At 36.8% G+C, this 11,466-nt stretch overlaps 1 protein-coding gene across 1 annotated transcript; it reads right to left on the reverse strand.

Moving 5' to 3' along the window:
* Positions 1-2,335: 2,335 nt before the first annotated feature.
* Positions 2,336-2,908, reverse strand: LOC113290972. Its single transcript, XM_026540554.1, has one exon. The coding sequence runs from the start codon at positions 2,906-2,908 to the stop codon at positions 2,336-2,338; it is 573 nt and encodes a 190-aa protein (XP_026396339.1).
* Positions 2,909-11,466: the final 8,558 nt, after the last annotated feature.

The raw sequence follows: 11,466 nt of genomic DNA on the forward strand, positions 1-11,466 counted from the left end.
ATTCATTTTTATTGCTCAAAGGGTGTTTACAAAGATGAAATGGAAGAAAACTATTAAAAACCAGGTTTGCAACATTTATAAGTGTTACAAACTGAAAAGAACGATAGAACACTGATTCTCGACCCTCGCCTGTGTGTGATTTCCACTGTTGAGAAACGACTGCTGTTGCGCGCCTAATGTTCTTGATGTTATTCATAGCAGCAGAAATGGTGATTCTTCTGCAACTCGACTTTCACAACTCTGTAATCTCCCCCCAAACTCTTCGTGCCCCCTCTACTGACCCTCAACGACTTATAAAACCTCACTGCACCCAAATCTCCCATCATAACTGCATATAATCTTCCATTACTCGGCTTTGAAGAAAAATATTCTCGGGAATATTTTCTTCCCAGATTTAACTCCACATGCTGTTTTTTCGTGACATAAGACACCCAACACGTTGAGTCATCATCCAGAAGTGGTATAACATGGAGCAGGCACAATAAAATCTCTCGATCACACACACAGAACTCAGAATGGACTGACTAAAACCCGTGGTACCCTGTTTCCTTCTCTTGGTTGATCTAACCAAATTCAACCGAACCAAATGCCTTTACCAAGCCTGATATGCCCAATCAAGTCTTCCCCTGCAGACCCGGCCATCGAGTCTCGCTAAATCATCCCAAAACTCGAACCAGAAATTTGTTCTTCTGCTGGCCATTATTTCCTGCAATTTTTCGAATTCAAATGAAGAAAAAGGGTGGCCCCCTACCCAGAGTGGGGGTGCCGATAGAAAATGGGTGATGTGGATGAATTTGGGCTAGACATAGCCATGGGTTCTCCTTAGCCAAATCTGGGGTCCGTATAGAAAATGTCCTCCGGGGTGCCCCGAGCAACTTTTCGAGCCGAAATTTCCAAAAATGTTTATTTACCAAAAATACCTACAAATACAAAAAACACCATAATAAGTACGAAATCGAGTACCAACAATACAAAAAATTGAGGACAACTTAGACACAAAAATGTGTTTATCAGCCATACAAATGAAAGCTTCCAATTGTTGGTCCACTGTCCATACTTGTTTTGATATTTAACTTTGAAAAACCTTGCCCAATCATCTTCTGACTTCATAATTTTCCACATCATCTTCATAAGAAAAGCTTTATTTATATTCACCAACCTTTGAATTTCCAAACCACCTTCATTAAAAGGTGTACACAGTTTTTTCCAAGAATACACAGTGTATTTTCTTGTTTCATTGTCACCTGACCAAATGAAATTCCTTATAATCTTCTCACAAATCTTAATTACTGAAGATGGACATTTATATATTGCCATATTATACATGGGGATACTGCACAACACTGATTTCACAAGAACCAATCTTTCCTGAAATGATAATAATTTGCCCTTCCAGCTAGCCAATTTCTTCTACATCATTTATACCATTGGCCAAACAGTACTAAACTTTACTCTTCCTGCAACTAAAATGACCCCCAAGTATTTGTCAGGAAATGTTATCAGCTCCATTTGCATTATCTCATTGATTATTATTCTTTTTTGATCATATGTACCATCAACAAACAGTTTACTTTTATTTTTGTTAATACATTGTCCTCAGCTATTTTGATAAATCTCTAGTATCTTAAGAAGATATATTAGACTCCTCTTTTCGCCATTGCAAAATATAAAAACATCATCAGCAAATAGCAAATGTGTTGGATGTATACCTCTTCTAACCACCATTGATTTTATATGTCCATCATTCACTGCTTTAGTAATACTTCTACTCAGAGCCTCCTCCATTAGAAAAAAAATGATAGGAGATAATGGATCTTCTTGCCTTAAACCCCTTCCAACAAAAAGAATCCACATGGACCTCCATTCGCCATAACTGACAATTTTGTTGATTTGAACAATACATGTAACCATTCACACCAACTTTCAGAAAAGCCAAATCTTTTGAGAATTTTAAATAGAAAATTCCAACTTACAGAATCATATGCTTGTGATATGTCAATCTTCAACCAACATTTCCACATCTTCACTTTTTCTTCATTTCATTTACCATTTCAGAAGCTAAAAGAATTTGCTCTTGAATACATCTTCCTTTAACATAAGCCACTTGCTAAGGAGAGATCAATTTGTGCATCAAAGTACCCATTCTTGTAGCAATAATCTTTGTGAAAATCTTAAAGCTAACATTACTGGGACCATTTGGTCTAAATTGATTTGGACTTCTTGCACCATCTACTTTAGGCATTAGTAAGAAATTTGAATTTAGTCCTTTAGGAATGAATCTTCTCCTCCAGCAGAATTGAATAGCTTGTACAACTTCTTTGTGTCTAATGAGCCATCATTCCTTATAGAACCAACAAGATATACCATCTGGTCCAGGTGCACTGTCAGGGTCCACGCAAAAAATGGTTGATTTGATTTCTTCTCCATCAGGCAGTTTCTCCAGCATTTCTTGCTCTTCTGATGTGATGGTTTCAGGTGTAACATCCAATAATGAACTTGCAATATTGACTTCTTGAAATTTAAACTTATTCTCAAAATGATATACTAGGGTGTCAGCTCTTTCTTTTTGATCTGAGATAATTTCTCCATTACTATTCTCCAACTCATTTATGCTGTTTCTTGCCTGTCTTATTTTTAGATTTGTATGAAGAAAACTAGTATTTGCAGCTCCCTCTTTGATCCATTTATTTCTGTTTTTCTGCTTCATAAAAGTATTATATTGCACTTCCTTTGAGTTGAAATCATTTTGAGACTTTACTAAGTCATTCATACAATCTTCATCAAATGGGTTGTCATCAGATTTATTTATTTCTTCTTTTACCTTATTCTCTGCATTCTTGATTTGAGTTTTAATATTTCCAAAAACCTTCCAATTCCACTCCTTAAGCACATTTTTCAATTTCTTCATTTTGCTTTGAAGTACATAAGCTGGATCTCCTTGGATATTTTCTGACCAACACTCACTTAATACTTCAAGAAACTTTGGATGTGATAACCACATCTTTTGAAATCTGAATGAAGCATTTTTTTGGTTTAGGAATTTGTGCACATCCTCCTAGTAATGGTGCATGATCAGAAGCAACTCTTAATCCAACTTTGTACCCCCAAGTTTCAAATTTATCCAACCACAATTGATTATAAACTTTTCTATCCAAGTTGCAAAGAATCCTTTTATTTCCACGCTGACAATTTGACCAAGAATGAGATAATCCTGATTTTGGAGCCTGCATAAGTTCACAAGTATCTAAACATGAAGTAAAATCCATCATTGCTCTCTTGTTAGGACATTTTCCTCCAATTTTTTCTTCAACTGACATTATCACATTAAAATCACCAATAACAAGCCATGGTAAATTAAGAAGACTAATTTGTTCCATTTCAGACCATAAATACCTTCTCTGAGTAACTCCAACATGAGCATGAACTCCAGAAATAAGCACTCCACCAACATTTACTGTAATCATTTGACTAGACATTGAAACAACTGAAGGATTTGATAAATTTTGATTCCAAAAAAGCCATATGTTACCTTTGTTATTTGAAATAGAATTGTGTATTACCATACTCTTCATGTCTGGTAAATTGAGTTTATTGCAGAAATTAGAATTTCATCTTACTTTTGGTTCAGCAACCCAAACAATAGCTGGATTAAACTGATTTATGAGAGACCTTAATTTTTCCTGAGACCTAGCTCTCCTTGGGCCTCTTAGGTTCCAATATAACACCTTCATTCCTTGGATTGTAGGCCCCTAGTACCTCCTTTCCCTTGATTTATGAAATTATTCTTGCTTGGATTTTGTGCTGTTACTGAAGCTTGAACATTTACTGCTGCTTGAGAGTCCTTACTACTCAGAACTGATATGACTTTTTCCTGCACAGAGGAACTTGAAGAAGCAGTTGATGCAGGCTTTTTAATGATGTTAGACCATGTAGTAGCTGGAATTCTTTCAGTTGAAACTGTTCCATCTTTTCCATTTATGTATTTAATAACATTATTCTCTTTAACATTTTCTGAAACAATTTTCATAATCTTGGTCTGATCAATGCCCTCCATAGAATTATCTATTCCATTACTATTATCACCTTCATTATGTAATGAACCAAACATTCCTGATGATATTTTTATGGAATCCTGTGTTTTGGTGTTTGAATTTACTTTTTGAAGTATCTGAGTAACAGGTGTTTCACATATATCAAAACCACCAACTTCTTTTGGTAAATCTTGAGGGATACTTCTATTTAATGCATTAGCCTTAAAACCATTTCAATTAGGAGTCACTTTAAGAACTTGTGCAGGAGTTTTCTGATTATCTTCACCACCTTTTGTAGCTCTACATTCAAGTTGGATATGACCAACAATCTTGCATTTGTCACAAAACTTTGGTGGCTTAATGAGAATGGCATTCTGCATAAATCCTCCATATTTGGTTTTAATCCATAGCTTACTAGGGATTTTCTTTGCAAAATCAATATTTATCAACATTCTTGCATAGAAACCATTTTCATAATTCAAAGTAGCTTCGTCAATTTTAACACTGACTCATTTTTACAACGTGAATGAAACCTTTAATCCTACATAAGGGAAACTAAAAATGATACCTATCTGTATATAATTTTTTGGATTTAAGAGTGGCCCTTTGAGTCATAAACGCTTTTATGTGAGGGAGATGACTTAGGAAATGGGATAATTGGTGCAACCACACAGTTCACACATACGTGGTGCTTTGCACCGATGCGCGCAAGTTGCCATCCGTCCTGTCAGGCGTGGCGGTGTCGGGCTCTGGTGTGAGTCAACCAAGACTTATCTTTTTGGAAAAATAATTTTGGATTATTTCCAAAACGAATTTATAATCAATTTATATTTTATATATCTTAAATGTGGGGGTGTTACCTGGGTGTAGATCCTTTGTACCAGAATGCTTCATGTCCTTCTGTCCCAATCAGTAATTGAATGACACATGGATATTTAAAATTTAAATTATCATTGACATAATTAATCGGTCTTAAAAGAGAAAGAAAAGGGAAATCAAATATATTCTCCCCATTTGGTCATCATCTTCCTTGAAAACCCAGCTCCTTAAAAGATTAATTGAGTTATCATCGTTTGATTTGATAACTAATTTGTTAATTCTGAAATCGGACTTTTAATGTTTTACAAAAAAATAATTATAATATTAATAATGAAATAATCATAATCATCGACAACAGACGAAGACGGTAAGAAACTAGTTGGAATCCTAGAAACAAGCTGGGCTCCAACACCTTTCTTAATAACTATCCATAATCTATGAAAAAGAAATTACATCTCCTTGCATTAACATCAAATCTAGATAAATGATTGTGCAGTCTCTTCAAAAACTCAACCGTGTCATCACTGAGGTCACCAAATGTGGAAAAGGCCAGAGTACCAAACTCATACCCTTGAGCTGCACATTTGTCAAGATATTTCTTGTTTTTGCGTGAAATGGCATTGCTTAGGGATCAACCAGGCAGGAACGAACGTACACCACCACTAGTAAATGGAGAGACTCCAGTGACATCCAAACACATGTCACGACCATTGTCCAAATTATAAACAAATATGTCAACAGGCCGCAAAGCAACACCATCATCAGTCATGAGGCCCAAGGAAACCTCTTTCCTGGCTGGGACCCCTGCACGGAAACACATATAAAAAATGGTGTCGCGAACAAGGTCATGCCGTAATTTGAGCCCTACCTAGTGGAAACAATGTAAGGCATGGTCACTAGAGAAATCCATATCACGGTTAAAAAATACGCACTGACTTCCTGCAGAAAAAAGTGGAATGCCAAGACGATAACAAAGGACAACACTAAATTGTCGCGCACCTGGATAAAACCTTCGATAGGAAGAGCCTTAATAAAGTCTTGAGCATGTCTAGACTTATTGCACTGCCATAAAGCACAATCACGCAAAGACATTCAAAATTTTACCGGATTGGTAATTTATTAATTAAGAAATGTTTAACAATATGATTAAGCTCGAGACACCATTTGTGTCTTCTCCAAACAGAAATAATTTTTTGATTCAAATCACGATCAATTGAACAACAACTATCTCTGTACACACTCGTTAAAAGATGAACATCTGTTGTTTAATTTAATCATCTAGTACATATCTAATTTATGTAGTATTAGCAAGTATGTTTATTTCAGATTACCAACAAAAATTTCTTAATAAGATAACATGAATAGGATCAGAGAACTGTTTTGAATGGATCTTCATTGCAAATAAAAAAACTGAAGTCAATTTGGTTGGCGCGATGAAATGATCGCCGAATTTAGTTCTGGTCAGAAGTTGAAGACATGGATTTTCTTAATTGGAAATAATGTTTAATTTATCTTATTTCCGCTATAAGGTCGGATATTGATAAAGGAATATGGGTTTTGATTTCTCTCACAACTTTGTAGAGATTGATATTATCATTTTGTATATATACTGATTATAATTACATTGCATGAGTGAAGATCCTAATAGTATAAATATATCAAAGGAATTAAAACTAATTACAACAGTTTCTCAATCACATATTCTTCTCTGCATGTATTGAACTTCTTTCCATATTCTTATTTGCATGACATCAATCACATATTTTTCTTGCAGATACTAATCCTCTTTCCATGTTTACATTGCATGTACTTATCTTCTTTCCATGTTTAGATCATTGAGTAATGGTAGTGATTGATGTTCTCTTCCTTGCCATATATAACAGTGATTGGTGCTGGTAATTGGAAATATATACGTGAACAAATTTATCAAGGGACTGATAAATTTAATACCACGTAATACCCCCCCTCAAGTTGGAGCGGGAGAGCCCGAGCGAACGCCCAACTTGCTAACTAGACGTCCAAATTGCAGAGCTCCAAGTGGTTTGGTAAAGATGTTCGCAAGTTGATCAACAGATGGAAGATGTCTCAGAAGAATTAAACCATTAAGCAACATTTCACAAACAAAGTAGCAGTCGATATCTATATGTTTAGTACACTCATGAAAAACAGGATTCTGAGCAATATGGATGGCTGCCCGACTGTCGCAATGAACAGGAATAGGAAAAGGACAAAAAACATTCATATCCTTGAGAAGATACCGTAGCCATTGAATTTCTGCCATGAGATTGGCTAAGGCACGATATTTAGCCTCAGCGGATGAGCGTGCTACGATGTGTTGTTTCTTAGATTTCCATGAAACATGACTATTACCAATTGTAACTAAGTAGCCAGTAGTGGAACGTCGAGTCATAGGGCATCCTGTCCAATCTGAGTCAGTGTAACCTTGTAAAGAAAGAGAATTAGTAGAATCCAGAAAAATTCCATGGCCAATAGTTCCCTTGAGATATCGTAAGACACGATGAGCAGCGTCCATATGAGCAGTGCGAGGATGTTGCATGAACTGACTTAAATAATTCACTGCATATGTTATAGATGGACGTGTGACTGTGAGATATAATAAACGGCCAATTAAATGTCGAAAAGAACTTGGATCAGCTAAGTCCTTACCATCAGTAGGAAGTAGCTTAAGATTAGTATCCATCGGAAAAGATGAGATACGAGCCCCTGTGAGACCAGAGTCTTTCAGGATGTCTAAGACATATTTTCTTTGACATAGAAAAATGCCTTTAGGAGAACGAGATACCTCAATCCCTAAGAAATATTGCAAGAGACCTAGGTCCTTAATAGAGAAATGAGAGGCAAGATGCAATTTGAGTGAGTGAATAAAAGAGTCGTCTGTACTAGTGATAATTATGTCATCGACATAAACAAGGACAAAAATAGAGGTTGAACCTCGATGATATGTGAAAAGAGAATTGTCACATAAAGATTTCTTGAAACCTTCAGTTAATAAAACTGAGGATAGTTTTGCAAACCATTGACGAGAATCCTGTTTAAGGCCGTATAGAGATTTATTTATCTTAAGAACTTGAGACTCACCTTTACGAGCTAAACCATGGGGAATTCTCATGTAGATTTCTTCATCCAGATCACCTTGAAGAAACGCATTATTGACGTCCATCTGATGTAAAGACCAACTCTTAATGGCTGCAACAGACAACAAAACGCGAACATCGACAAGTTTAGCTACAGGTGCAAAAGTATCAGAATAGTCAATACCTTCATGTTGAGTGTAACCCTTAGCGACGAGACGAGCTTTGTAAAGTTCAATAGAACCATAAGAGTTAAATATTATTTTGAAAACCCATTTGCATCCAATTACGTTTTACCCGGTGGCAGGTCAACCATGATCCAAGTGTTGTTAGCTTCTAAAGCCAAAATTTCTTTTGCCATAGCTGCTCGCTATTTAGGGAATTTATTTTCTTGAGAGAAGGTTTTGGGTTCTTCCGTGAGAACTACAGAAGCCAAGAACGCCTGATGGGAAGGCGTGAATTTATCGAATGAGAGATAATCAGTAAGAGGATAAGCAGAAGCTGTTTTGCAGGTTGTAGCTGAACAATAATAATCCTGCAAGTAGAGTGGTGTATTTCTTGTACGAGATGGACGAGAGTCATTAGGATTAAGAGAATCAGACGATGGAATATCAACCGGAATTGGAGATATTTCTGACGTTTCCAGAATGGCAGAAATATCAGGATGCACGAGAGGAGGTGCAGGAGATTGAACCACAGGAATAGCAGTGGTTGGGGGATATTCTGTAGGTAATATAAAACTCGGTGGACCACAATGAGCTGGCGGAACCAAGGGAGGAGAAGATTCTGAGATATGCTATGAATCAGCACACCGTGGCTGAGTTATGTCAAGCGAGGATGATGATATATGCTGTGTATCAGCATCAGGGGCAGTAGCCATGTCATGAACAGATGAATAGATATGCTGGGAATCAGCATAACGAGACTGAGAAGTTCAGACGAAACCGATGGCGTAGAAAATATGGAATCAAAGTCTGTGTATTCATTGACAGGGACAGATTTCGATGGAACTGAAGTATGGTTAGAATCATGAAAAGGAAAAATATTTTCATGGAAGATAACATCTCTGGAATTATAAATATATTTTGATTCAATATCATAAATTGAGTCTTTCTGACCATAAAGATAACCAATAAAAATGCATGGCTTGGCACGTTGATCAAATTTGTGAGAAATCCTAGTATTTCTCGCAAAACAGAGACAACCAAATACTCGCAAGGATGAGTAATCTGGTGGTTTAAGAAGTAGCATCTCACGTGGAGTTTTATGAGATAAAACAGGTGTTGGAAATTTATTAATGATATATGTAGCAGCTAGTATGCATTCACCCAGAAACGGAGAGAAAGATTCGACTGAAATCGTAATGCTCTAGCCACGTTTAATAAATGCCGATGCTTGCATTCAACAACGCCATTCTGTTGTGGAGTGTATGCACAACTAGTTTGATGGAGAACACCGTGTTGGTGAAACCAAGACTGAAGTTCATTTGATTTGAACTCAGATCCATTATCAAACCGGAAAGTTTGTAATTGAGGAATAATGGTGGATTGAACAACAGAAGAAATGCTAGATATTTTGCGATCAAACTGTTTAATAACAAAATGAAAGAAGTATTTGATAAATTTTAAAGTTTTTGATTTTACTTGCATTAAAAATACCCAAGTACATCTAGAATAGTCATCCACAAGTGTAAGGAAATACTTAGCACCAGAAATAGATGAGGTTGAAAAAGGTCCCCATATATCAGCATGAATAAATTGAAATGGATATTGAGATAAAGAAGTACTATTATGAAACTTTAAACGAGTTTGTTTAGCCCAGGGGCATATATCACAGACGTGACTAGCATTTCAACGAATAAAAGGGAAATTGCGAGATAAAAATTTAAAACAATCCACACCGGGATGGTCGAAATGGCGGTGCCAAGTATCAACTGGCTTATTAGGAACTGAAGATAAAGCAAAAGGTTGAAAACAGAAGCGGTAAAGTCCGGCAATCTGCCTACTCCATCCAATCTCCTTGGTTGTTCGACGGTCCTGAAATATACAAGACTCGTGTGAGAATTTGATGCAGCAATTTGTTGTGCTTGTCAACTTACTAACAGATATTAAGTTGAATTTGAAGCTTGGAATATGAAATACATCAAGCAGTTTAATAGATGGTGATAAATCAACTGTGCCAACATGAGTTACAGATGTATGTGAACCATCTGGTAGTTGAACAGTGAGTGGTTTGGTGACCATAGAATGAGAAGAAAAAGAAGATAAAGATGAGCATATATGATGAGTTGCTCCACTATCAACTATCCAAACATTTGTAGAACAAGAAAGAGTAATACCTGCAAAGTTCGCATAGGGTGCTATGTCGTTGTTTTCATGATCAGGTTCGAGTAGGGTTAGAAGCCGTGCATACTGAGCATCAGTAATAACAGGAGTGGCAGTAGCAGGTTGGTGAACAGAAGCAACGGTGTTGAATTCCAAATTTCTAGACTTTGGCAAGTCTTTCGGGTACCCATTTAGCTTCCAGCAAGTCTTCCTGGTATGCCCGTGTCTATTGCAATGGTCACAGAAAGGGAGAGCTCTTTTGTTGGTGCCGTTGTTTGAAGGAACCCTAGAATGACGTGGATCATTACGTGCAACAATCAAAGCTACAGAATCAACAGACGGGACAGAAGAAGATTGTATGCCCTGTTGTTCTTCTTCTTGCCTGACATGATTATAAATCTTGGAAGGGGATGACATGGGTTCCATGATTAGTATTTGACTACGCAGGGCAGAAAATCTTTCATGTAAACCCTGCAAAAATTACATGGAACGATCCTGACTGTGATGACTCAGATAGTTCTTACTTTCTCCGCATATGCAAGGTTCAATTGGTCTAAAGGCATCTAACTGATCCCAGAGTGATTTGAGCCGGGTATAATACATAGCAACACTAAGATTGTCTTGTTTCAGCAGAGCAATAGGATGCTTCAAAGCATATAATTTGGAAGCATTATGATGAGAAAATCGAGATTTGATTTCTAACCATTGTTCATGAGCCGATGGGAAGTTCTGAGTGCTTGAGCGAATTTATGGATCAACGGTATTGGATATCCAACTACCTATTAAGTCATCACATGTCGTCCAGTGATCAAGATCTGATGCATTAGTGGCTTTTTGATAGTGCCATCAATATACCATGTCTTCCCTTTTGCACTGAGTTCCTTGAACATGCCTCTTCCCCATGTGCAGAAGTTATCACTGTGAGTAGAGGAGTGTAAATGACGGATGTAGGATTATCCGAAGGATGGACGTAGTATGTACAGGTTGGAGAAAGTGTAGTATCTTTCTCAGCAACTACAGATGCAGAAGGGGGAGGATCGCCTTCTCCAGCCATGATGATAAAGAAGCAGGAAAAAAATTCTGACCTAGCTCGTATATACCATAAAGGAATATGGATTTTGATTTCTCTTGCAACTATGTAGAGATTGATATTATCATTTTGTATATATACTAATTGTAATTACATTGCATGAGTGAAGA

This window comes from Papaver somniferum, chromosome 6 (assembly GCF_003573695.1).
Source record: "Papaver somniferum cultivar HN1 chromosome 6, ASM357369v1, whole genome shotgun sequence".
NCBI classification, from domain to species: domain Eukaryota; kingdom Viridiplantae; phylum Streptophyta; class Magnoliopsida; order Ranunculales; family Papaveraceae; genus Papaver; species Papaver somniferum.